The sequence below is a fragment of the Sphaerodactylus townsendi genome, linkage group LG02, assembly GCF_021028975.2.
Source record: "Sphaerodactylus townsendi isolate TG3544 linkage group LG02, MPM_Stown_v2.3, whole genome shotgun sequence".
In the NCBI taxonomy this organism is placed as follows: domain Eukaryota; kingdom Metazoa; phylum Chordata; class Lepidosauria; order Squamata; family Sphaerodactylidae; genus Sphaerodactylus; species Sphaerodactylus townsendi.
Genome location: NC_059426.1, coordinates 31,161,127 through 31,189,089, shown reverse-complemented (window position 1 = coordinate 31,189,089; position 27,963 = coordinate 31,161,127). Strand labels below are relative to the sequence as shown.

Genomic DNA, 27,963 nt, shown 5'->3' with positions numbered 1-27,963 from the left:
GGGGGGTGGGGGGGGGGGGGGGTGGGGGGGGGGGGGGGTGGGGGGGGGGGGGGGTGGGGGGGGGGGGGGGTGGGGGGGGGGGGGGGTGGGGGGGGGGGGGGGTGGGGGGGGGGGGGGGTGGGGGGGGGGGGGGGTGGGGGGGGGGGGGGGTGGGGGGGGGGGGGGGTGGGGGGGGGGGGGGGTGGGGGGGGGGGGGGGTGGGGGGGGGGGGGGGTGGGGGGGGGGGGGGGTGGGGGGGGGGGGGGGTGGGGGGGGGGGGGGGTGGGGGGGGGGGGGGGTGGGGGGGGGGGGGGGTGGGGGGGGGGGGGGGTGGGGGGGGGGGGGGGTGGGGGGGGGGGGGGGTGGGGGGGGGGGGGGGTGGGGGGGGGGGGGGGTGGGGGGGGGGGGGGGTGGGGGGGGGGGGGGGTGGGGGGGGGGGGGGGTGGGGGGGGGGGGGGGTGGGGGGGGGGGGGGGTGGGGGGGGGGGGGGGTGGGGGGGGGGGGGGGTGGGGGGGGGGGGGGGTGGGGGGGGGGGGGGGTGGGGGGGGGGGGGGGTGGGGGGGGGGGGGGGTGGGGGGGGGGGGGGGTGGGGGGGGGGGGGGGTGGGGGGGGGGGGGGGTGGGGGGGGGGGGGGGTGGGGGGGGGGGGGGGTGGGGGGGGGGGGGGGTGGGGGGGGGGGGGGGTGGGGGGGGGGGGGGGTGGGGGGGGGGCCAGATGTTATGGACTACAATTCCCATCAGCCCCTGCCAGCATGGTCAATTGGCCATGCTGGCAGGGGCTGATGGGAACTGTAGTCCATAACATCTGGAGTGCCAAAGGTTCGCCACCACTCCTGCAAGCTGCCTCCTGGACTACCTATCATCTGTTACCTGGGAACAGACACCAGATAATGCCCATAGGAAGAGTCTTGTCAGATCGTGCTTTACAGTGGTCAACCAAAAGGGCCTCAAAAGGGGGTCTGAGGCCAAAGCCATGTCTTGCTGTCGCCCAGGAACTGGGACTGGAGGCTAACCATCACAGCTGACAGCCACTGACAGACCTATTCATAAATTTAACATCATTTCAAATGCTACAAACATAACTGACTGCCCAGTTCCAGTATTCCGGCAGAGGAATAAAATATTCTCTCTGTCCCCTGTCTTTGTCACATGTTCAAGTGCTCTGTTACAAAACTACAGTCCCACAGAAAGAGGCAGATGGAATATACAAGAACAAAGTATGAGGTGAGTGAGCTGAGCCCCAAACCCAGAAAAATAGTCTACTGCTAGGGTAATGTAGTAGCTGAGGGAACAAGCTATGATCTGGATGACTGGTGGCTCAAATCTCACCTCAGGCATAAATTTACTGGGTGGCCTTAGGCTGAGAGAGCTATGCTCTCCCAGTCTCAGCACCACATCTAACCAAAAGAAATGGATAACCCAATTCAGAATCAAGCAAAAAGTTACAGTACAAAGTAAGTAGATGGCAGGAACAGGCATGAGAACAAGGCTGAAACAGTCTGACTTCAAGGGAACATCTGAGCCTACCATATGGAATCAGTCCATTGGCCCATCCACTTTAGCCCTATCTGTGCTGGCAAAATTGTGACACTCTTAAGGTCTCAAACAGACAAAGGTATTAGTATTTTTTTTTAATGGAGATGCCATTTAGATCTTCAGCATGGAAGTATCTGATCTAGCACTGAACCACAACCTCTACCCAAAACGAGATGTCTTCTGTTAGGCTGTACCGTCCTATCTATCTAGAACATTCCAGCAATATTTTTTCCTCATATGAATATATCCAAGAGATTGGTTCCCAAAATCTACTGCATGGGACTAAAATGTTTAGAAAGAAATGGACCGCCATTTACTCTCTCAGCTCCTCGTTCTCTCGTTGAGAGGGCCACACAACGTTCACAGGATTAGGTTTCACATATTGACCAGACATGCAAAGCAGATAGCAGAATCCCTTCCTTACCGATGGGCTGCCTGTATGGGTGGTAGACATGGATATCAAAGGGTCGGTGGGTGGTATTCACCAGAACAGCCCTGTCTGACCCGTCGTACTTATTTCCCTTTTCAACTGTTCTTGTGTTCCAGTCTGTCCAGTAGATCGTGTCTTCAAAAATCGTAATTGCAAATGGATGAGGTAACGACCCATCATACACAGTGTGGCGGTGCCGACCATCCAAGTCTGAGTACCTGTAGGAAGAAAAACCCATGGGCAACACTGAGACAAAAATGGGAACAGCATCAAAATGTTTGCGCACTGCTTCTAAATAAAAGGGCTAAATAAAAAGAGGGAGAATTTACTCTTTTGTTAGGTTTGTTCAAGGGCCTCAAGAATCCGGACATTTTATTAATCAGCAGGTGACCAACTGCCTCTTACTCAGCTCCAATTCCTGTGTAGACAGAAGGAGATCCCTCACATGGAACAGACTAACAGTTCTGAAGTATCAACCCTGATTGACAGTAGAGTATCTCAAGGCACTGGCAAAGGTGTTTCTTAGGCATGGTCTATACCTGCAGAAGAATTAAGTGGTAGCATGGACTGTACCACTTCAGACTGTAGATGGATGATAACATTTTGGAATATTCTATGTTAAAACTGCAAACAATGAACCGACTGAATAGTATCTTTCTCCCTTCTTTTTAGTTTCCATCTCATGGAGGTTTTTAAAAAAATAATGTGAAGGACATTCAGTGCTGGAATCCATGATCTGGAGCTGAAATGGGTACTCTACATTCCAGCATCTCATTCCTCCGCAGGTATAAACCAGGCCTTTATTATACTACCTGAACTCTTTCAACTGAAGATGCTAAGGGCATACAAAAGCATTTGTTCTAAGAACTGGACTATGACCTCCTCCTCAGTAATGTAATAATGAAATTTCATGTAAACATGAAAATGCCCTGCACTGGTCTGGGAATTGTGGCTTTACTACTGAAGGGAACTTCAATAAGTACATAGGTATGGATCCTCTCTCACAGAAGCACAAGGAATCATTTGGCATGTGGTTGGAGAACCTCTGTATATCCCTCAGACATTCTTCCTACTTTCCAAAAATTCTGTTGTCATGTCCATGGGTTCAGAGACCAAAATCAGCTGTTTTTGTCTACCCATATGTTAAAGTACAACCAGAGAGCCTAACTTTCCCACAGGAATAACGCCTACAATCCTGAGAAACAGCAAGTGTGTGAAATTCCCACAATTACTTATGGGAAAGTTACTTAGGGATACTGCATACTAAGGGTTAAACGAGACCACAGGTAAACTGGAGCACCTGTCCACAGATCCAAAAGGGCCACACTTTCCCCAGGGCCATTCAGATACTTGGAAAGGTGGGGGGGGGGAGGGGAAGACAAAGGCAACGCCACCCACCACCCTGCAGGCCCCATCAGGTCCTCACTGCATTTTTAAATCCTTTTAAAATGGCGGCAGCATCCACAAATTCTGACTCATGGACCCCTCCTGTCCCATTTGGCCCTAATTCTGATTTCACTACTTAGAAATTCTTTTAACGTGGGTTTTATTTCAATTATAAAATCCCATGATTGTTTTTAGACTTTTTATCATTTGTGAGCCACAATAAATAAGGGGAAATGTTCCCACACATCTCTAATTAATGTGCATTCTTATTTGTATATGTGCATTGTATTGTACACCGCCCAGAGCCCTACGGGGATGGGGCGGTATAATAAATTGAAAAAATAAATAAATAAAATAAATAAAATAATTCCAAGCCTTTTGGGATATCACACAGAGCTTCTTGTAGGCTTTCTTCACCATAATACTTTGTAAATCAGAATACAGATCATGTGACTCCACGAGGATTAAAATCTTTTATCTAAACATTTACTTAGCTCCAATGCCTTTCTGCTTTTTTTGTTTTGTACTCTCTGCTATGTTACATATTGATGTCTTGAATTAATAATGAACCGAGAAACTAACTAAGAAAGGAAATCAACTACACGAGAAATTCCTCTCTTTCAACAGATTACTGCAGTGTTGTGATTTCAGAATTTGAATTCTGAACAGAAATGCAGACAGGAAACTTGAAGTATATACATAAGAACATTAGAAAGAGCCTGCTGGATTAGACCAGAGTCCATCTAGTCCAGCACTCTGCTACCAGATGCCTTTGGGAGCTCACATGCAGGATGTGAAAGCAATGGCCTTCTGCTGCTGCTGCTCGCGAGCACCTGGTCTGCTAAGGCATTTGCAATCTCAGATACAAAGATCCACTTTCTACTTTAATAGTTACTTTGAAGTTTAAGTATGTATATGAAGTTGTGAGCAAAAGAGAAAGCTGTCCCACTCGATTTTGATATTTTTGCACACTAGTGACAATGTTCATTGCTACATTTGCACCCTAGGCCAAATGATACGTTCTAATTAGTAATCGTTTTTAATCTAATGATTCTAATGTGGTAATCCCAAAATTTGGTATGAAGAGTTACCCAGTTGCTTTATTCTTCTCTATGTACGTACTCAATGTAGTTTAGGTGGGCATCGGCCCAGTAGAGCTTGTCATTGGTGTAATCTATGGTCAGTCCATTAGGCCATTCTAACTTGGTAGAGACAACCACGGTCTTGTTTTTGCCATCCATTCCTGCCCGTCCAATATATGGTCGTTCGGCCCAGTCTGTCCAGTAAACGTGTCTGTCATAATAAACAGAGTATAACTTAATCAATCAATCAATCAATCAATCAATCAATCAATCAATCAATCAATCAATCAATCAATCACGTCTTTATTGGCATAAAATCAAAAACAATACAAGCTCATTTATATAAAAGACAAGTTAATTAGTGCAGGGATACATTTGCACACTCATGCAGATATACTTATAGTGTGCTGATATAATATAAAAAAACGCAGTTAGCAGTAATAAAACAGGAATAAGTTAACACTTTAAAATAGTAGTCAGAAGTAGAGCTACCATAAGTGTTGTTTCAGCATTGTAGTCTCCAAGAAGAAAACGTTATGGCGACAGTAGGGTTAGAAATTTTCCTCGCCGCCAATAAAGGGTGGATTAATCTAACACGCGCATCTGCATTTATTTGGCACTCTAGGAGGACATGGGTAAGAGAGTCAATAGAGCCACAGCAACAGTATCTTTGTTGTTTTGGAATTTGATGATACCTTCCTTTGGTAGAGGCTGAAGGAAAACTATTAAATCAGGCTAATATAAATGCCCGACGCTGAGCAACAGGTAAAGCAGATGCTAGGCAATTGGCTATAGCTCCATACTTAGGAAAGATGCCCAAGGCCCGTATAACTTAATCTAACATCACTGTAATTTAAAACAAAGTGCTACCAGATGAGTTTTTCAAAGAAAAATATTCAACATGAGAGGTACTGTAATTAATTTCCAGATAAGAAAACCAGTTGCAACCATAAATGGTGGGTGGGAGGGTTTTTATCACCATCTGAGGTTTTTTTTAAAATAAAATTTCTGAGATATTAGTTTATTAGAATGTGCTGTTGTTGGTTTTAATGTTATATTCATTGTTACTATGCTTTTATTGTTGCACTGAGCCTTTCGGGGGAGGGCGGCTAATAAATCTAAAATATAAATAAATAAATATTTTCAGAATATGCAGATCTCGTGAACGGACTTTGGTCTAACGTTCTATGCGTCATAAGCAAAGACAAATGAATCAACTCTCCAGGTGAATGTGGAGGATTGGTTTGGAAGTTATTTTGATATTACGTGGAAGGATTTACTGACGAGAAAGGAAGTAATAATCCTTGCCCAGTGCAACTGAAGCATATAATTCATTCTGATGGAGGGAATAATCATTTTTTTGCTTCTTTAATTACAAATGGCCTTTAAGTAGACATGCATCAACATAGGGTTGGATCAAACCAACTTTTCTTCTGGTGGAAAAGAGAGGAGGTCTTCGTTGACCATCAAAAAGGCCACGCCAAAGGTAATAAAGTCTGCACAGACAAAGCCATCTGAGATAGAGACTGGTGCAAGGAGGGGAACTGAGTGAATCGGCTGGATCTCAACCCATGGGAAGCAAGAAATTGTAACACATGAAAATAAAAACTGGAAAGTGTGCATTAAGATTAATTGATTTATTGCAGCTTGAGTTTCCTTATGCAATAGAAAATATCTAAGCACAACAGGTAAAGAAGGCCTTTAAATATCACCACAGCATAACTTCCACTTATTTGTACTGTCTACTTCTATTTAAATATCTCTTATCTCCATACCCCTGTCTTCCAAAGCTTCTTGCCGCCTTCCACCTTCATTCTACCAGACCTGGACTGTGTCACTTCTCTTGGTATTAATCACTTGCACCAGCAAGAAGCAGAACACAAATAAATTATACATGCAACCTCCCACCGAAAGGTTGGCTTAATCTCTGCACAAGAAAGCTGAAGATTCTCATGTCAGAAGACTGTGGTTCAAAGTGTGCTACGCATATGTTGGCTTACTACAGGGTATGGGGATACCCACAGCAGTGTCACAGATTTGAAGATACTGGATGTCCTACAAAATCTAAATTTTGTGCTGAAGACCCATGTCACAAACATGTAAAAGTGTTGTAAAATCATCATGGTCCATGGCTTAGTAGTACAGCTCAGCATGCACAAAATACCCAGTTTAATCCTCAGCATCTCCAGTTAAGGATAAGAGAGTAAAATATGTGAAACTCTGGGGGCCCATGGCCACTATCAGTATACAATACTGCCTCTGGCCCCTTCCGCACATGCAGAATAATGCACTTTCAATCCACTTTCACAATTGTTTGAAAGTGGATTTTGCTATTCTGCACAGTAAAATCCAGCTGCAAAGTGCATTGAAAGTGGATTGAAAGTGCGTTATTTTGCATGTGTGAAAGGAACCTCTGATGGACTAGTGAGATGATTCAATATAAGGGCCTCATGTGTGCTGGCTGGTAATATATACACCTGCTGACTAAATGGAGCATTTCATGCATCTGGTGGCATGGGAGCTGGCTTACAAAAGTTAATATGTTGGTGTCTAAAGCAAAACTCTTTATTTTAGTTGCAACAGATAGTTGCAACAGGCTTTATTTTAGTTGCAACAGGCTACCTCTCTGAAAAACAGTGGCACTAAAAGGAAATAATGACTGGAATACCTACCCATATTTGGGATGAACAACAACAGCTCTAGGGTGCTGAAAACAGAAGGTGTTGTTGGAGTCCAAACACCGATCAACGAGTTTCTTTCGGAACCGTCCATCAAGCTCAGCTACATAAAGGCAATTCTTGTAGGCATCCACCCAGTATAGTTTTCTGAAACAGTCGGCAAGGTTAATGCAATAAACAACCCTGTTCAAGCCACCTATGCTACATCCTTAACAGTGATCAATACTACTTTGATATGCAGACAGGAAATGTAAAACTGGGTGAGGACATTATCAGGGATTGGGAATTACCATTTCCTGAAGTACCGGTATATATCTGGAGGTAAATCAGTTTTACTCCAATGCACTCATCCTCTTCTTACACTACAGTTATATCGTGACATTTTCTCACTAGGAATGGTACTAGATTTTAAGACAAATTCCAGTCCAATTCAAACTGTTAAGTTTTTATTATGTTTTCTCCACACTTAGGAATGAAACCATGACTGTTCTTTCTCCTAACCGTATTTTTTTAATGATAGAAATAACATCATGAAAATTGACACCTGTTCTTATGTTAATTGCATATAAATGATGTAGAATGCGGTTCCAAACATGGTGCCCATGGGCACCATGACACTTGTTGACCCCTTTCCTGCATCCAGCCAGGTTGTGGGCTGGTCTACCCTTGGAACACCCCCAGCTACAGCAGCCACCTGGGTAAGTTACCTCCCACACACACCAGAGCATTTGCCCCTTGCGCTGATGGAAAGGGGTGCACTGGCTCCGGAGGGAAATTCGCCCACCTGCCCCCCTCCCCCGGATTGGGCTGCCTGTCCTATCTGCCTTCCCACTTATGAGGGGCAAAGGAAAGGCCTCTTTCAATCTCAAAAAACTCTATGACAGATACTGTTGGGTTTGTGTGATCAAAAACGATGGAGGATGGGGTATGTAGTGAGACATGGATTCTGGCAAGAGCAAATCGAGAAGCTGGTAGGATCCAATCCATACTAGGCTACAGCAAAAGACAGAGTATAAGAAAGATAGGTCACAAACTAGGAAATTTAACAAGTGATCTAGAACAGAAACTAGGCTTTCCTCTTCCTCTACTGTGGAAGAAATGTCACCTTCTCAAACTCCAAATTTAAAGATTTAAAAATTTGGAAATCCTCCAAATTTAAAGAAAAGTCAAGATAAAATAAAGATTTCAGCATGATTCCTCCAAGCGGTTTATGAAAAGGGAATTAACTGAAAGACAGTCTTAGCAGGGAAACGGCTGAGACTATTGCTGGAGGATCTGGGAAATTTATCAGGTTTTTCATGGTTATATCTAGAAAATTCGTCCACAATATTCAAGAGGAAGGGTCAATGAAATATGAAGGTTATGGAAATCCTGGTCCTTGAGAACTAGCATTCCAGCAAAAGACTCTCACAATCACATGATGTTGCCTTCCAATTTTCAAACCTCTCTCCACAACCATATGTGCCATATGGTTAGATACAAAGAGAGAGATTTGGAAACCATTAAAAAAACCTGCTTCAAATGCAGTCTTTAGCCATGAACTTGCTTAAGTGGTTTGAGACAAACCGTTATTCTCACAGACAGAATCCCACTACCAAACAGTAATGAAATCGCATAGCATACATCAAAGCCTAGATTACCTCATGGGAGGAAACAAGAGTTTTCCTGGGAAGTAAGGAACAAAGGCTAGGAAAATTCTACCATGGGCCGAGCAAGAGGAAGCATCTCTTGGCTTGAGGTCCAAACAGAAACATAATGGGAATGTGCTTGGCTGAGAAATCGCTGTAACAGGAATTTACAATTTTACAATTTTACAATAAAATCTTTGAGAACTCAGCAATTGGAGTATTTGGAGAAAAGAACCCTGGGCAGAAACGCAGGATTGAACCTCCCTAATCCTGGTTATTCGTGACTGGGGTTTTTTTTTTTAGTAATTATTTTTAAAAAGAAGTAGTTTCTAAGTTTGGGTGAATGTGAGTTGAAAGAGTAACCCATAAATCATAAAAATTCCAACTCCTCAGTAACGATGTTTTTTTAAAAAAAGGAATCATGAGACTTACCGGCCAACCCAATCAACAGCAATACCCTCTCCACTTGGTACACCATCGTTAATGATTATTTCTTTGTTTGTTCCATTGAGAAACATTCTTTCAATTATCCTCCTGCCCACATCAATCCAATAAAGTCTTTTTTCCACCCTATCAAAGTCCAACGCCACCACATTTCCAAGCCCTTGCAAAATGAGGGAGTAAGACAGGCCATCCGTAGTGAGGTTCCTAAGGTAGTAGCGGTTGCTAAAGATAAGGTAAGGCGAGATGTTGCTGTTTTGCCGGCAGCGCTTTCCATCGGGCTCGCGGATGTAGCCCGGCGCACACTTGCAGATGTAGGAGCCGATGGTGTTTTCACAAATCTGGCTACACACTGAAGGTGTTTCGCTACACTCATCAATGTCGTCGCAAGTCTTTTTATTGGACATGAGCCTGTATCCAGGATGACAAGAACAGTAGAAACTAGTCTGGGTGTCTGTGCAGTCATGGTCGCAGCCACTGATCGAAGGGTCGTTGCATTCGTTAATGCCTGTAGCCAAAAAGAAAACATTATCAAGAAATCAAGTTAACAGTTACCCCACTCAGGGGCTAGAAACAATGTTTTGTTTTTTCATTTCAATTATATTTGTACCCTGCCCTATCCCTGAGGGGCTCAGATAGAGGCCACTTTCTGTTTGCCCACTAAATGCTCACTTTACACAAGGCCAAATTTAAAAAATCAAAAGTAAGTGATGCCGTAGTGACAGAACAAAACAGCTCTGGTATTTTTTTTGTGAGATGCGCTGTTTTTGATGAAGATGGCAAAAGTCTGAGATGCAGAGTTCTTGGACCATCTGAGCAGCAGTGGTGTAGTGGTTAAGAGCAGGTGTACTCTAATCTGGAGGAACCGAGTTTGATTCCCCGCTCTGCCGCTTGAGTTGTTGAGGGTTATCTGGGGAATTCAGATTAGCCTGTGCACTCCAACACACGCCAGCTGGGTGACCTTGGGCTAGTCACAGTTCTTCTGAACTCCCTCAGCCCCACCCACCTCACAGGGTGTTTCTTGTGCGGGGGGAAGGGAAAGGAGTTTGTAAGCCCCTTTGAGTCTCCTTATAAGAGAGAAAGCGGGAATATATATCCAAATCTTCTTCTTATATCACCACTGACAGACCAATAATATGAGGTTCCTGCTGAAATTTTATGGGAGGAAACCAGCTTACCAGTAATGTGTGCATGCCAAATGGATATCAACTGAGCAACACAATAACCAGGCTGACAACGTTAATTAAACTGAAGTTCTCAGTAATAAAAACTGTTCAGTCCTGCTAAAATCCATTGGCCCAAGGGCAAAACTGGCTTAACTCCGAATGAACCAGGGTTACAGCATCAAACAATTAATGAGATAATTTATTAAAATATGGTGAGACCATATTTTAATACCATCTTTATAATACAAAAAACATTTTACAGTAAAATAAATGACATTCTTTTGCAGTTTGTTGAACAATTTCAGTTTTGTTATAAATTTAATATGTGGGGGGAGGGGGTTGAGAGGGATATGCACTTGAAAAAATTGTGTTTTTCAGATTTCAGGAAGAGTATAAATACTGGATTATTTGTGTCCCCAATATTAGTTTGGCACTTGGGTTCAGTTTTCCTCAGCCCTAAAAATATTTCCAGGAGACTGGAGTGACTGATTTTTTGAGCAAATCTCACCAAACTGCAACAGAGTTAGTGTTGCCTGCCAACTAAAGACACACACACACACACACACACCCCTCAGCCCTCAGGTTTCAAATGAATTGGACCAAGGTGTCAAACTCTATCGCTCTTAAAGTGTAAAAATTGCATGATTTCTAGGACAAAGAATAGCCAAACAAAGGTCCACCACACAGCGCCATTCACACGTTTTTGTGTGCGCAGGCCCAGAGCCGCCGCAGCCCAAGGAGGCGTCTCCGAATGGAGGCATGCCACTTCTTTTTTTACTCCCCTCTGCTTCCCTGCGTAGCTCTGCAAAGAGGAGGGGACACGCCCCTGTGGCCATGCTGACACCTCAGGGGTTGGGGGCCAGGAGGCATGTCCCCTTGTCCCTACGGAGCTACGCAGGGAAGAGGAGGTAAGTTTTTTTTAAGCTGTGCGCCAGAAAACAGCGCCATCCACCTGGTGCCGTTCGCTCGGCACCGGGTGGACATCGCTGTTTTTGAAAAGACTCGCTCAAAAACAGCGGCTCAGGGAAAAAAGCGTGGCACTGCCTTGCTCGGGAGGTGGCAGCTGCGCAAACGGTGCCCCCGGGATGGCGTTTTTGCCGTTCCGGGGGCGCTGTTTATGGCTCGTGTGGAATCTGCTAAAGAAGAGTATGCAACCAAAACCCTCCTAATACTCACAGAACTAACAAGCCCAACAAAACCAATATCAAACCAAAGCATCCCAGCAGAATCACAGGACACTGTGGCAACCTAACACATCCAACATCCAACATCAAACCAGGAACTCCAAACCAAACCAGGAGCAAGGGAGGGGACACTATTTCCAGTTCGACTGAACCAGTGTCAAATCACAAAAGCCAAGCAGAATCAGGGCCACTGTGGTAGCACCAGTCCAACAAAATCAACCTGGTAACATGTAAACCCATTTTGGGGGGCATATATTTGGACTAGGCCTATCCATGCCCACCTACCGATGGGGCAATTTATTCAGACATGCACACAGAACATTCATGGTCCCACAGAGTACATATAGCTGTCCTCTGATAGCAACGCAGGAAAAAACAGGTTATATATAGCAGGTTGTCTATCCAGCTTTCTCATTGTTTGATACATCCATCGCATTTTTGTCCATAAACTCTCCCCCGCCCAACTTACTTCACACAACAACCCTGTGAGATTCACTAGACTAAGAGAAAGTGATTGGCCCAAGGTCATCCATTAAATTTTACAGAGGTGGCTCTGAAAACAGGTTTCTCATGTTCTTGCCTGAAATAATATACTGGTACAGGAAAATAAACTTCTAAATTGAGTAATAATGTGGAAAGATTTTCTGCTTCTGTGCATACCATATTTGCAAGTTAACTTTATTTCTACACAACACAGAGCACAGTTGATATAGAAAAAAGTAAGCCCCCTACAGTGAATTATTTTCACGGCTTCAAACTAGTGGGCAAGAATAGAAACATTCCAAAGCTTTGGAGGAAAAAGAAGTCGTGCAATAAAGGCAGTACTGTGAAAATGCACTTAATACTGAGGTTTAGAAGAAGAATTTGTTTGCTTTCTCGCCATAAAATTTTTTTAAAATAATGAGAGGAATAAAGAAAACACTCTTGGCTTTCTGGGCTAGGAAGCTTCCTGGGTCTTGTTCAGGCAAATTCAAGAACTACTGCATGCATACATGCATGCATTCTGTTCATTTATTCTGTTCATTTGTAACTGTAGACGTAATACGGTTTGCTTAGATCCACTTGAACTACACTGACTGACTGCCCAGGACTTTGGTTCAAACCAGAAGCAAAATTGGAGACCTGTGAAAAATTCTTCCAATAATTATTTTGAAGGAGGCCTGAAGCATCAGGTAGCCCGATTCATATGGCTGCAGCACAGTCAAAAAGGTTTAACCTTTTCCCCTGCTTAAGTTTTTCAATCTCAAGGTGATGTTAGGCCTGTAGCAGGGACAGGCTGGCAACATAAACTGCAGTCCCAGTCCTAAACCTAGAAACATGGACTATCCATACAGCAATTCTAACATAACATTCAGATCTTCTGAAGATGCCAGCCACAGATGCAGGCGAAACATCAGGAGAGAATGCTGCTAGAACATGGCCATACAGCCCAGAAACCACACAGCACCCCAGTGATTCCAGCCTTCAAGGTGCAAGCCTTCAACAATACATCTAACATAATATCTTGTCTGGCCCTAGCCTAAAACAGACTTAAATTAAAAGTACATTCTGTGCAATTGCAAAATGAATATGTTTGAACTGTAATACATGCGAACATCAAAAGCTATGCAAATCCATATTCTGAAGCAAATATTTATGAATTTTGGCAACAGCATGAATACGAATGGTCTCTTATTCATAATTCCCCTATTAATGCAACTCGGTTTCATTTTGCCTTTTTTGCAATGGTACTGTTCTAAGACTTTTTATCATCACGCATGATCTCCAAGGACATTTGCTGTAGAGCTCTTTGTCAGACAGACATTTTTAAAGTGTCACAATAATTCCCCATGTTGCTTATCAAACTTCTGAACTCAGATACATCCCTTCAAAAACAAGAGGCCTAGTCCCCAGTGATGATTTCTGAAATTCTCAAGGAACAGACACCAGTGATGCCTGGGGCCTTCTGGTCTGCCCAGGGAGACCACCCCCATCCCAGATGACCTATGGCCCAGCTGCCTATGAGTCAACCTCATCTACTCTCTGGGGCCCCTTCTGCACATGAAGAATCATGCACTTTCAATTCACTTTCAATGCACTTTGCAGCTGTGCGGAATAGCCAAATCCACTTGCAAACAATTGTGAAAGTGGACTGAAAGTGCATTATTCTGCAGCTGACAAAAAAGTCCTGGATGAATCTGACTTTGTCACTACTTATGAGCTCAGATAGATTCCTCCAAAAATGTTCTAGACATACCACATCCTTTTTCATCACTGTTGTCAAGACAGTTGTCGATCCGGTTGCAGATATTGGTCATTGCAATGCAGTTCCCATTGTCGCACTTGAAAAAATGGGGGGGACAGGTTGCTTCTGGTGTAACACACATGTGCTCCGACTCATCTGATTCATCACCACAATCGTTGTCCCCATCACAAACATAGGCTTTTGTGATGCAGCGGCCATTTTGACAGGTAAACTGGTGTTGCGTGCAGGGCTGATAGGTACAACCCCTCTCATCACTGTTGTCGCCGCAGTCATTACGCCTGTCACACCTGGAAAAGAAAAACACCTTTGGAGCATTACAGGGAGGCGGTGACCACCAGTTAAGCAAACATTATTTATTGGTATATTTCTATGCGTCCTATTCAGAGTTCTGCTCAAGGTGTGCTTACAATTGGAACATTGTCACAACATTAAAAACAAGTCATTGGACACACACACAACATAAAATTTTTCCCAAAAATAAAAGATTTATTTAGGTGTCAAACTCAGGCCCTCCAAATGTTTATGACAATGTAATTCTGTTAATGTAATTTTGTTAATTTGCTGTTTAATGGGGTTTTAATGCTGTTTAATGGGGTTTTAATGTGATGGTTGTTTTATTATGTTGTTCACCGCCCAGAGCCCTTCGGGGGAGGGGCGATATATAAAATTAATTATCAATAAATATAAATAAATAAAATAAAGACTACAATTCCCAGCAGCCCCTGCTAGCATGGCCAATTGGACCATGGAAGATGGGCAGCCCCATCCAAGACTTCACGTAACCAGCTGTGGCGGTGCAGGGGGGCTTCGCAAGCATCAAAGCCTCCCTGTCGCTGAGAAGCTCTCATTGGATTTAACAGGCTTATGCCACCTGGATGTATTCCTTGGCTGCTGGTGTAATGCACCAAATGGCTGGGAGGGATCCAACAAACGTCAGCTCCTCCCCTGGCCCGCCCCCACTACAGCAGCAGCGGGGGCACTGGGACTCTCCCCAAACTTCACTCGACACTGAACAGCTAATTTCTGGATGACAACATTTTGCCTCAGTCAGTTTCCTTCCCTTGTGACATGGCAGCATCACGCCCCACCATGGTCCAGCACCCTGCTTTTATCAATGGAATCACGTGCAGCATGATAATGGCAAATTCCACCAGCAGTAGTTCGGCATTAAGAATGAGGTTAAGAATATTCACCTCTAAAAATGTGCATCAACCTCAAAAACGGGGAATTGGGCCAAGAGATGCCAAGTGAGTCTAGGCTGATCTGGAATCTGAGCCCATGTTGAAGTCCACACTGCCTGCATTTCACACTGCCTACACTCCATGCCAATTCTCAATAGAAAAAAAAAGAAAAAGAGTTGGGATTTATATCCCCCTTTCTCTCCTGCAAGGAGACTCAAAGGGGCATACAAACTCCTTTCCCTTCCCCCTTCACAACAAACACCCTGTGAGGTAGATGGGGCTGAGAGAGCTCAGAAGAACTGTTCAGATTCAGCCTAGGGTGGGGAACCTGTGTTGAGATGCTCAGGAACTCACAATCTGCCATCAGCCCCTGCCAGCATGGCCAATTGGCCATGCTGACAGAGGCTGATGGGAATTGTAGTTCCTGAACATCTGGAGAGCCGCAGGTTCCCTACCCCTGGACTAGCCCAAGGTCACCCAGCTGACGTGTGTTGGAATGTACAGGCTAATCTGAATTCCCCAGATAAGTCTCCACAGGTGGCAGAGCAGGGAATCAAACCCAGTTCCTCCAGATTAGAGTACACCTGCTCTTAACCACTACACCACACAACTTCCTTCACAGAAATCCTCCAGCACCTTGCTATGGTTTACTGGTTTATTTGGTAAATTTACATGCTGCATCTCCAGAGACCTGCTTGAGGCAGCTTGCCTTAAAACAGTAAAACAAAACCATTAAAACACAACTACAAAAGAAGAATGTCTAACACAAGCCAGAGAAAACAGAACAGTGCCGTTAAAACAAACTGGGGCATAGTCAGCAGCACTGGCGTTCCTGCCTAGGGACATGGGGTACCCCTTGTCCCCGGGCGCATCGATTGAGGTCACGTGGGGGGCGCCAAAACATCCTCCTACAGAGCCAGGGATTGAGCAAGCCCTAGAAAGCAGGCACTGAAGCAGCGGCCTGCTCCCAGTGCCTGTCGTAGCCCCGCCCACTCTGTACGGTGGCCTGGAGTGTCCAGGGAGCGGGGGAGAAGCCCCACTGGGCTCCCAGGAGAAGGACTGGGGAGCTCCGCCTCCCCTCCCTCTAACCCTGCATGCCTTATTCGCCTTAAATTAAGTGTGGCATTTCTCAGAAGCCTTCTCCCCGGCAGCAGGCACAGGAAAAGGCAAGCTGAGCAGGGAGCCCAGAAGCAGCAGCAGAACTGAAGATGATGCTGACGTTTGCTTGGTAAACCTTCAGATGAGGGGTGACTTGTGAGAGATTTACATGCTTAAAAGTTAATTCCCACTTGCACTGGCTTGGAGCTGGGTTGTTTCTCAGGGCCAGCAGCCTACCCTGCCACAGGGTTGGTGTGAGGACACAATTAGGAAAGTGGTGGGGAGAGAGCCATGCCTGTTTTGCTGGGGATAGGAGGTGATTTGTGAGAGAGGATGCTGATGTTTGCTTGGTAAACCTTCAGATGGGGGGGGGGCAACTTGTGAGAGATTTACATGCGTAAAAGTTAATTCCCCATGCACTGGCTTGGAGCTGTTTCTCAGGCTAGCAGCCTACCTCACAGGGTTGGTGTGAGGACACAATTAGGAAAGTGGTGGGGAGAGAGCCATGCCTGTTTTGTTGGGGGTAGGAGGTGATTTGTGAGAGAGGATGCTGAAGTTTGCTTGGTAAACCTTCAGATAGGGGGGTGACTTGTGAGAGATTTACATGCTTAAAAGTTAATTCCCCTTGCACTGGCTTGGAGCTGTTTCTCCAGGCTAGCAGCCTACCACAGGAGTTGGTGTGAGGACACAATTAGGGAGAAGTGAAGTGTGGTGGAGAGAGCCATGCCTGTTTTGCTGGGGGTAGGAGGTGATTTGTGAGAGATGATGCTGATGTTTGCTTGGTAAACCTTCAGATGGGGGGTGACTTGTGAGAGATTTACATGCTTAAAAGTTAATTCCCACTTGCACTGGCTTGGAGCTGTTTCTCAGGCTAACAACCTACCTCATAGGGTTGGTGTGAGGACACAATTAGGAAAGAGAGTTGGTGGGGAGAAAGCCATGTATGTTTTGCTGGTGGTGGGAGGTGTTTTGTGAGCTGGTGCAAAAAATCATTGTGGGGGAGGGTGGTCGTCCATACCTGGGGTGGGGGGGCACCAAACTCAGATTTTGTCCCCGGGCTCCAGTTTTCCTAGATTCGCCCCTGGTCAGCAGCTTAAAATGAAGTGAATAAAATCATCTTTGAGCCAGGAGCAGACTGCAAGATGTTTAAAAGAAACATCTCATCCGTTAACAGCCTGGATAAAAATGAAGATTTTAGCCTGGCATGTAAAAGAATGAAAGGCAGGTTTCAGGAGAACCTCATGAGTGAAGGCATTCCAAAGGCCGGGCTGAGTGTCACACAAACCTGTATGCGCTGCGAATGCACAGTCCATTGCTACACATGAATTCACTGTCCAGACATGGCCTTCTTGTGCAGTTTTGATGCTCATCATAAGCATCACTGCAGTCAGCGTCCCCATCGCAGACCCAGGCCTTGGGGATACACCTTCTTTGTGAAGGTCCGTTGTTCACACACGTGAACTCCAATGCTGTGCAGCTGCGATTTGCTGGAACAAAGCACACTATTTCAGCACTCTTATTAAACACCTCTGTGGAAGAGATTGCATGCTGGGAGAAATTTTCAGGAGTGACCATTCCACCTGCGAAAGTTAGGCAGTTTAACTAAATTCTCATATAGAGGAGGTGGGCTAGAAGCTCTTTTGATGGATGCGTGTAATTATGTCAGTGGAGATGGTTTAATACTTGGAACTTGAAACTGATAAGCTGTAACAACGTGCCGAAGAGTTGCTTTGTGCACTGTGTAATGTAACAAACTTGGGCTTCAGAGAAGAAGAAGAAGAAGAGGAAGAAGAAGAGGAAGAAGAAGAGGAAGAAGAGGAAGAGGGAGGAGGAGGAGGAGGAGGAGGAGAAGAGGAGGAGGAGAAGAAGAAGAGGAGGAGGAGGAGGATTTATATCCCCCCTTTCTCTCCTGTAAGGAGACTCAAAGGGGCTTACAATCTCCTTGCCCTTCCCCCCTCACAACAAACACCCTGTGAGGTAGGTGGGGCTGAGAGAGCTCAGAAGAACTGCGACTAGCCCAAGGTCACCCAGCTGGCGTGTGTGGGAGTGTACAGGCTAATCTGAATTCCCCAGATAAGCCTCCACAGCTCAGCGGCAGAGCGGGGAATCAAACCCGGTTCCTCCAGATCAGAATGCACCTGCTCTTAACCTCCTACGCCACTGCTGCTCCCTCTGCTGCATAAGTTTATTTGCTTTTGCTTACTCCTTTAGAACTATAGGCAACGCTACTATAGTTAACCATGTTAGGCTATTATTTTATGGTTAACCGTGATTTGAACAGTATGGGGTTTTTTAATCAGATGAATATAAGTTATATCAGCTAAAGCAGTTTTGATCACTGAGAAATGTTTACTTCTCAATAAAATTAAAGAATTTTTAAAAAATCTTGGCTCTGAGTGCTTCGTGTTAACCAAATCAGAATCCATGCAGTGGTAAGTAGTTCCCCTTGCTTTACAACCTCTGTTCAGTCTTTTAAACGTATATGTTTATCTCTCCTGCTCTCAAGAACTTTGCAGGGTCGTTATCACTCAGAAGGAGAAATTTCCAACATGAGTTACAGAATAAAGTCAAAATAGAATCAAAAGATTCCATATAACTTTCAGGCCTAGCAGGCACTTACCGCAACTGTGTCTTTGGTCTTCATCACTCATATCACCACAATCATTATCACCGTCACAGATCCAACTTGCTGGGATACATCTGCCATCGTCACATCTGAACTGGTCACTTGAACAGCTCCGCACAGGGCGAACTTGGAAGAAGAAGAAGAAGAACGGGGGTTCTCTGCCTGCTTTGTGGTATGCCTATCAGCATGCTAAAGAAAACTTTCCACTTTGCCGAAGGGGGGGGAGGTGTTTAATGCCAAGAAAGTTCTGCAGAAAGCCACCCTCTTTTATAAGAATGACTACATGCAAAAGGATTAATGTGCCTCACTGCCTTCAGCAAACACTTCAGTGCTCATTCACAAACTTTCCATATTTAAACTGGTAGAAGCCTTAAAGAAACATTCCTCTTTTGGAAAATTAGAAACATGGTAAGGAGAACCTCAGAGACCAACACAAATTTGATGATATGAGTTTCCAAGAGTCAAAACTCCCTTCGTTGGATGAAAAAGGCAGCTTTGACATTTGAATGCTCATATCCCCAAAATCCTGTTGTTCTCTGGACTCAAATTTAGCTTTTCTACTGTAGACAAACATGGCTACCCTCTGAAACTAGGCTACACTAGAATATAAAAATACGGTTTTGGCACAGAGACAGACTTGCGCTTCTTTCCCATGATAAACTACTGTCTGCTCCCTCACTCAGAAGACTCTAGAACAGGGGCTTCCAACTCTGGCACTTCAGGTGTTCATGGACTACAATTCCCATCAGCCCCTGCTGGCATGGCCAATTGGGAATTGTAGTCCATGAACATCTGAAGCGCCAGAGTTGGACACCCCTGCTCTAGAGTACCCATTCTGAAGGGCTTATGTCTGTGGTCTCGATGGAACTGTCTCATACCCTGGACTTTAACCTAGGGGACATTTTCGAAAAGGTTGACCACCACTGACTGACCAATCCACACATTAACCGGATTAATTTCCTTCAGTCCAGCTACACCTTCCCAGCTCATTCTGTTTTTAACTTCTCACTTACCACAAGAAGAAGGCTCATCTGAGCCATCGGCACAGTCTGTCGCTTGATCACAGTACCAATGAGCAGGAATGCAGCGTCCAGATGAACAGCGAAACTCCGCATTGGTGCAGGTCAGTGAGACTGGAAGGGTGAAAAAACAAACCCCCTGGATTTCATCTTCCCTTTTTCTTAGGCTTACAAAAGGATTGATGTTTTATTTGAATGCATGATTAACACAATAATATTTAATATGTATATATTATACTTTTGTGCATTCAAAGTACTTCTCATACATCAGTGATGGGGAACCTTTTCGAGACCGAGTGCCCAAACTGCAACCCAAAACCCACTTATTTATCGCAAAGTGCCAACACGGCAATTTAACCTGAATACTGAGGTTTTTGTTTAGAAAACATGGTTGGCTCCAAGGCGTGAATTACTGGGGAGTAAGCTTGGTGGTAGTCAGTGGCTTTGCTTTGAAGCAACCGTGCAACTCTTCCAACGGATAAATCACAATCCTAAGAGGGTCTACTCAGAAGTAAGCCCCATTGCCAGCAACCAAGCTTACTCTCAGGTAAAGGATCACGCTTTAGTTCTTCAGAAGAAAATCAGTGGGGTTTAACAGCGCTTAACAGCGCTTAACCTACACTGCTTCCCCAAAACTAGGTCTTAGGTTTAATGCTAATAATCGAGCCCAGTGGCCCAGGCCAGCCTAGATGTGTGTGGAGGGGGACTCTGTGCGTGCCCACAGAGAGGGCACTGAGTGCCACCTCTGGCACCCGTGCCGTAGGTTCGCCACCACTGTCATACATACATATATCATGTGCGTACATATATCATACATACATATATTGACAGGCCAATATTATATCACCTCCATAATGCCTGTCTTAGGGTGAAACCAACAGAGAACAGCTGAAGGCTGAAGCCAACAGAGAACAGCTTGCCTAAGGCAATTTAGGAAGTTTATAATAGAGGAGAAATGCAGATTGGTTCATGGTTCAGTTTTTCAGCCACTACAGTATAGTAGGTGTCCAAGACAGCAGTCTTCTAGGTAGAAATGGGAGCCACTTCCATGTGGCCCAATTTCCCACTTCAGGGGCACTCATATTAGTAATACGATAAGCGGCTGTGACCAGTTGCAAGGGTTTTTTTCCCCCATCCAATCAGCAACCTGGAGGTGCGGGGGCTTTATGTACCTTGAGATGGATACACAGTGCCCTTGATTTGCCAAAATTAGATCGAAATATGTCAATTTACATCCTCCAACCTGAGTTAACAGATTTGATTAGATTATGTCTTCTGCTGGATAACTCTGATTCTGTTTTTTTGTGAAGAGGTTGCAAGCTTCGTGATGGAAATAATTCAGAGTCGGTAACAATTTGTATATATCTGATGTATCTCTCTTTGCTTCAAAAACCTTATTGTTTGTAGCGTTTTTTGTTTTGTTTTGTCTATGCCAATAAAGGCTTAGCTTGCTTGCTTGCTACATAGTGCCAGAGTAAGTGGTAGACATGGCCTCCCCAGTGCTGTTTCCAGGGGGTAAGCCTGAAACTCTTCCCTCCCCACTGTCCCATATGCAGCTGAATTGGGAAACGGAGAGCTGTTTAAAGGTAAGTCCTCACTTGAATTTATAACCACAAGCATGGTAAGGAACTTTGTGTCTTGACTTGTAGCTTCCATATTGCGTCTTTCAGGCCTGAATGTGCAAAAGAACAGGCACTTTTCATACACGAAATTGTATAAAATAGCAGTAACACCTCTATTGTTGCTTTCCTCCTGGACTTTATATCTTCCTATTCAGAATGGCAAAATCTTTATTTTGCATTCTTATAACATTGTTCAACACTGGATACATGTGCCAGTACACCCACAGGAAGCATCTCTGTTCTGTGCCAGCAGCCACTGGAAACTAGCGTGCCAATATCAATGCTCTCCACCACATCAGGCAAGCACATCTAATAAGAGTCCTACAGATGTAATGTCCCATCCCCCTTGCAGCAGAGGCGTAGCTCCAAGGGGACAGGGGAGGGGGTGACACACCAGGTGCGTGTTCCTGTGAAGGTGGGGCGAGGGCGTTCCAGGGGTGGGGCGGGGGCGTTCCAGGGGCGAAGGATGCACCAGTCCACCAGGCGCTTTCCCCCCTTGCTATGTCTCTGCCTTGCAGCACATAAACACATCAAAAGCTATGGACATAATATCCGAGTTGTTCCTTCCCCCCTCAAGTCCTATGAATGCAGAGTTCTTTCCAAATCTGGCAGTTTCCCAGCCCCAGTTCTCCATATAATATCTATTTATTCCTTAGCTAACAGTGGTTTGGCATCCCTTGCCTCCAAGACTGGCTTAGGAGACTTCACTTTTTCATTTAACGTTCCAGAATCTGAAAAGGAGACTCATGTTAGGCAGACCTACACGGGCACAAGGAAAGGCCGGTCTTTGCAATATAAAATCATAAAAAGGGAGAAACAAATCATAGAAGGCATGAGAACGTTTGGCTTTTGGCCCAGAGACGAGGGAGGTAACTGGGGCACAGTTTGCTTACCGCAGTGAGTGGGGCTCTCATCACTCATGTCCCCACAGTCATTATCTCCATCGCACAGATAAGTTCGAGGAATGCATATGTTCGTGCTCTGACATTTCGTATAGCCAGGCTGACAAGTGCGTTCAGCTTTACGAGAAAAAGAAAACACGAAGGGAGAATTTAGATCTTTTTTTCTCTTTATAAAGTAACGAGCTGACTTTTTTTTTAAAGCATTTTAACTGCAAACAGTAACTTTTTTCATGCTTTCTGGAGTGACTCTGTCTATCATTGTAAAATGAGCCCAGCAGATCTCAACCAGAGATGAGATATATTCATTCTGTGTAAGATAATTTAGCAGCTGTCTTTACATCATCTCTTCTCGGCGTATTCACAAAGTACAGAAATAGCACAAGCAACTTTTTATCTTTTATTATTTTCCACAAATACATCTTCATTATTTATAGCTGATACACAATCTATTTATCCATGAATAATCATAGCTTTTTCCTCCTACTTTGTCTTTCAGAAAAAAATGATCCCAAATTTGACAGCGAAAAAGGGACATATTCTTAGAAACCACATTGGGGAAAAATCACCACAACAGAAGTGCTGTGCCTCACAAAAGAGGAACAAAAATCAAATGGCCTATTTTACCATAACTAACTAACTAACTAACTAACTAACTAACTAACTAACTAACTAACTAACTAACTAACTAACTAACTAACTAACTAACTATATAATAAATATAAATAAAAACATTATATATATATAAATAAAAACATTATATATGTATATATAAAAATAAAAACATTTTAATAAATATTTTACCATCAACATTAAATAATTTTGCATTATTTTTCACCTCTAGCTACAGATTTCTAAAGTGATGATTTAAAATTGGTCAAACTATTAGAAGAAGTACATTTTATGGTTGGAAGACAACATTCTTCAATAAACCAATGTCAGTCAGGTCAAAGCCTGGAAGACAGAGCAATCAGGAATCCTATGTGCACCATCTTGGATTCCATGATGCAAGACTGGATATAATACTGAGTAGAGTATGAGTCAATTTTGCCCTGCCAAAAGGTGAGACTTCTCTTCTAAGGTCATTCTGTCTTTCCTAAGAGTAACAGTCTCTCAATTTGATTCCACCTCTTTATTACAGCTGTGCTATCACAACCACCAATCAACACCTGCACTTCCCCTTCATGGTGGTCATTCCCACACCACCATTCTCCGAAAATTGAAGCACTGTATTTAAAACCCACACCAGAGAAGTTGCAATCATGGCCTCTGGCACAACAGAAGTACTGATAGTCAATGCTCAAAAGAATATAAGAGTAGCCCTGCCTGGTCAGACCAGGGGCCAATCTATTTCAGCATCCTATTTCACAGAGCCCAATCAGTTGCCTGGGAGGGCCACAGAGACCAAGGCCTTTCCTTGAAGTTCCTTCAAGCACAGGGTTTCAGAGGTTTATGACCTCTAAATATGCTCCACTGGCACACCAAAGATGAACAACAAAATTTTAATCTTAACTACTTCACTGTTGGTCCAAAAGAGTAGGATTAACCGCATTATGCATATACACAATGGGTATATTAAAGGACGTAGGTAAGGGGGGTTTCTCAGGTTCAACCCCCCCATTGCATGTCTGAAGCTCCGCCCCCCATTTTTTGGGTTTTGGCCTGCAGAGGGCGCAGTTTTTAGGCTAGCAACACCAAAATTTCAGGCTATTATCAGATGACACTCCAAGTTTGGTGAAGTTTGGTTCGGGGGGTCCAAAGTTATGGACCCCTAAAGGAGGTGCCCCATCCCCTATTGTTTCCAATGGGAGCTAATAGTAGATGGGGCTACCCTTTTGAGGGTCCACATCTTTGGACCCCCTGAATCAAACTTCATTAAACCTAGGTGGTATCATCAGGATAGTCTCCTACTGATACCACCCAGGTTTGGTGAAGGTTGATTCAGGGGGTCCAAAGTTATGGACTCCCAAAGGGGATGCCCCATCCCCCATTGTTTCCAATGGGAGCTAATAGAAGATGGGCTACATCTTTGAAGGTCCACAATTTTGGACCGCCTGAACCAAACGTCACAAAACCTGGGTGGTATCATCAGGAGAGTCTCCTAAAGATACCCCTGAAAGTTTGGTGCTGCTAGCTAAACAATTGCACCCCTGACAGCAGGCACCCTCCAAATTTCCCCAGATTCTCCTTTTAAATCCACCCCCTTTGGCATGGATTTAAAGGGAGAATCTGAGGTCCCCAGATTAAACATTGAAAGTGATGCTGTTTCAGGATGGGGGATAATCCACCCAGTGGTGGGATTCAAGTAATTTAACAACCGGTTCTGCCGAAGTGGTGCGAACCTGCTGAATCTCACCACTGAATCCACCCCCAAACAGCATCACTTTCAATGTTGTTTTAACTGGGGACCCCAGATTCATCCTTTAAGATGGATTTAAAAGGAGAATCTGGGCTCCCTAATTTAAACACCATCAAAAGTGATGCTGTTTGGGGGTGGATTCCAGCATCACAGCAGCCACCCATTGGGGGGGGAGGGGGCAAACCTCAGATTTTGCACCAGGCTCCATTTTCCCTAGCTACCCCTCTGCCTGGAGGGGAGGAAGAAGGAACTGCCGGCAACTAGCCTGGAGCCCAGCTGGTGGGGGGGAGCAGGGCAAGGCAGGGCGGGGCGAGGTGGGGGCAGGGGAGTCTGCTGTCCCTGGCCTCAGAGAGCTGTTTTTACAAGCACTGATGCCAGGGGCGGAGCCTGGGGAGGTGTGGCCATGCCCCCAGGGGCAGATGGGGGTGTGACCTCACCCCTGAACCTCCCCATAAAAATCTATACGTACGTCACTGGGTATATTAATACATTTCGCGCAAGAAATAGCAACCTTCCCACAGATATCAAATGATTCCATACATTGGAACAGTTATGAACGAAAGATGTTATTCAGCCTCCAATGTCTGAAACACAGGACATAGCATCCAATAGATGTTCGGCTAATAAAAGTGACTCTTTCCAGCCTTTCTACCAGCACACGTGGCACATGAGTTGTTCCACCAGGCATATAACTGAGGCAGCGACGGTTACCAAATTTAGCTTCCGCCCTCCTGCCACCCTCTTCATCAGGTGCTAATTTTTATTTTCTGTCCTCCTTTTCTTCTTTGGGATATTAATGAGATCAGATGGAGTTAGACTTTTCTCGCCATCATGTCTTTATAGAAAGTATACAGAGTTTTAAGTCTTTAAATTTATAGCTGTGTATTTATAGTTTTATCGCATTATTGTGGAATTGTATATGTATTTGTTTTGTTGGAAACAAGCCCAAGAGGGGAGGGGCAGTAGAGACATTTAATAAAATCAGTGAAAAATAAAATGAAAAAATGGCAAGGGATGGAGGGTCCTTATATGCAAAAAAAAGTCACACATGTCAGGGGAAGGGTAATTGAATGAGATCCCCCTTCTTCCATTAATGGAATATCCATAAAGTACAGCCTAGTATCCTTTAGGAAGTATCCAATTAGTTTTTCCTTCTGGTAAAAAAAGGAATAAGGTGTTCCCTTTTACCACCAAAACCACTAGGCTGAGGATCATGGGACCTGCAGGATGGGAGCTGCAGTAAGGAAAGGAATTGGACTACCATGAGCAAAAATGTTGGCAGGATCTAATACGTACTACCAAAGTCAGTGAGACAGTTCACAGCATTAACGTAGCTCTATCACCAAGAAATTATCTTCACACCCAATCAATGTCTCAAGATTTTTATCTATTTGACCAATTGTGTAAAAAAAAAACCCAACCAAATCGTTTGTTCCCGTTTACTGATTCTTCACATTAAAAAAAAATCAAGTTTCCTCCTCGGTGGCCTAAAGAATCAGATCCTAAAGGACAACACGTATTTGTGATCAACTTACGGCAATTTCTCTCATCTGATGTGCCATTATCATAACAGTTGTTTACACCATTGCAGACGTATTCAAGAGATATACACCTTCCATTATTGCAAGTAAATTCTGTGTGGGGGTCACAAGTTCGGAACAAGCAGCCCACCTCATCACTGTTGTCTCCACAGTCATTGTAGTGATCACAGCGATAAGGGTAAGGTACACACCGCCCGTTGCCACAGGTGAAAGCTGTTGGCTGACAGGTATGAAAAGCTGAAGGAGAAAAATGTGATGAAGCGTCACTGGTGGAACAGAGTCTCACAGTCTTGACAAATGCATCAAAGAAGTACATGGGAGCTTAGTTTGTTTTTACCTGCCAGGGCAAACACAGCTGCAAAGCGGACTGCATGTAAAGTAAAATACACATCTTGAATAAGTCAGTCTGAAGGAAAAGGCGTTAGTTTTGTTTCTACCTGGAAGATCATTTCTAGAGTCTACAAATCCTTCCATAAAATGTAACAAGTGACAAAAAAGTTCAAACTGAAGGAATAAATGGGGAACGCGCCCGACAACACATCGCCATAAAGCGACGCCACCACATAGTCAATGGAAAACATGACATTTCCTTTATACGTGCTTGAGTTTCCCTACTGAATTTTATCAAAAGTGAGTCATAGTAGACTTCCCCCATAAATCCTCCTTTTCCACTTCCTTGTGACCCTCCCCCATTGGCAGTCTTTCAACGCATTGAACTGGGAAGGATGTATGGGTACAGAAGAACTCTGAATTTGAAACACAATTAATGAATAGTTTTAGGAATATTCTTGTTACAGGTGGGTGTTAAGAATATTTCATATTCCACAACATGTTTTCTTGTATCTTAACTTGCACATTATTATTCGGATGTTAAAACCGGGGAAATACTTCCTAATCCTTCTCAAAATTATATCCCACCCTTTCTAAATTTAAGAGGGCAAGTCAGTTTTAACATCTATACCACATCTCCTACATTAATCTTTTTATCTTCTACATTTCAATTATTCTGCTCTTGGATGCAATCTGGTCTCTGCTCTTCTATATATCCCAGCGAAATATTCAGTGGGACTCTGGCCAAACAGATACTGGCTATCTCTTGACTTCTATTGAAGAAGTTTCCCAGGAGCAGAGGCGTAGCTCCGGGGGGTAAGGGCGGTCCGGGGGTGTGGCTGGGGTGTTCCAGGGCAGGGGCGTTCTGGGGAGGGGCGGGGGATGCACCAGTGCACAGGGCACTTTTCTCCCTTGCTACACCTCTGCCCACAAGGCAACAGTGTTTCTGATTCCACTGCAGAAGTGCTTACCGCACACACTTTCCAGTTCATCACTGCCATCCCCACAGTCATTATCATTGTCACATTTCCAACGCTCTGAGATGCAGCGTCCATTCAGGCAGGTAAAGAGTCCTTCAGTACACCTGGTGCCATTGTCCGCAACACAATGCTTGTTATTATTGGCTAAATACCAGCGTCCTTCAGAAGGGCATTGACACTCTGCACCAGTTGGCCCTAAGTTTGATCACAACAAGCAACAATGAAATATCATGAAGTTCAACATCTTTACATATAACTTACTAGAAAGCATTCAGTTCATGAAATTTTACTTAAAAAGACAATAGGCAGATTCACAAATACATCAGCCCTTTAGCAGCATGTATTGCATTGTATTATTCAATTTGTATACTGCCTTCCCCCAAAGGGCTCAGGGTAAGCATGCTTCGGATAAGCTCTTTCATGTGCTCTGAATGAGCTTCAATGGTTGTATTGCTGAACTTTTATTGATTTCAAGTACTATATCAGTATGTAAGATGAGCATGGCAATTCCAGTGAGAGGCTCATACAATATCTGATCTGCCAAATGAGCTTGC

General features: G+C 44.4%; 1 protein-coding gene across 1 annotated transcript in view; it reads right to left on the bottom strand.

The window, feature by feature from the left end:
- Positions 1–27,963, bottom strand: part of LRP2 (LDL receptor related protein 2) — a 224,269-nt gene that overhangs the window by 48,854 nt on the left and 147,452 nt on the right. The window contains exons 35-45 of the mRNA XM_048484475.1: positions 27,401–27,604; positions 26,094–26,336; positions 22,194–22,319; positions 19,673–19,792; positions 18,654–18,785; positions 17,319–17,520; positions 13,746–14,041; positions 9,151–9,667; positions 7,085–7,237; positions 4,453–4,623; positions 1,939–2,162 (exon numbers count right to left, since the gene is read on the bottom strand). Coding sequence (XP_048340432.1) covers positions 1,939–2,162; positions 4,453–4,623; positions 7,085–7,237; positions 9,151–9,667; positions 13,746–14,041; positions 17,319–17,520; positions 18,654–18,785; positions 19,673–19,792; positions 22,194–22,319; positions 26,094–26,336; positions 27,401–27,604 — 2,388 coding nt within the window. The remainder of the gene's footprint in view (positions 1–1,938; positions 2,163–4,452; positions 4,624–7,084; positions 7,238–9,150; positions 9,668–13,745; positions 14,042–17,318; positions 17,521–18,653; positions 18,786–19,672; positions 19,793–22,193; positions 22,320–26,093; positions 26,337–27,400; positions 27,605–27,963) is intronic.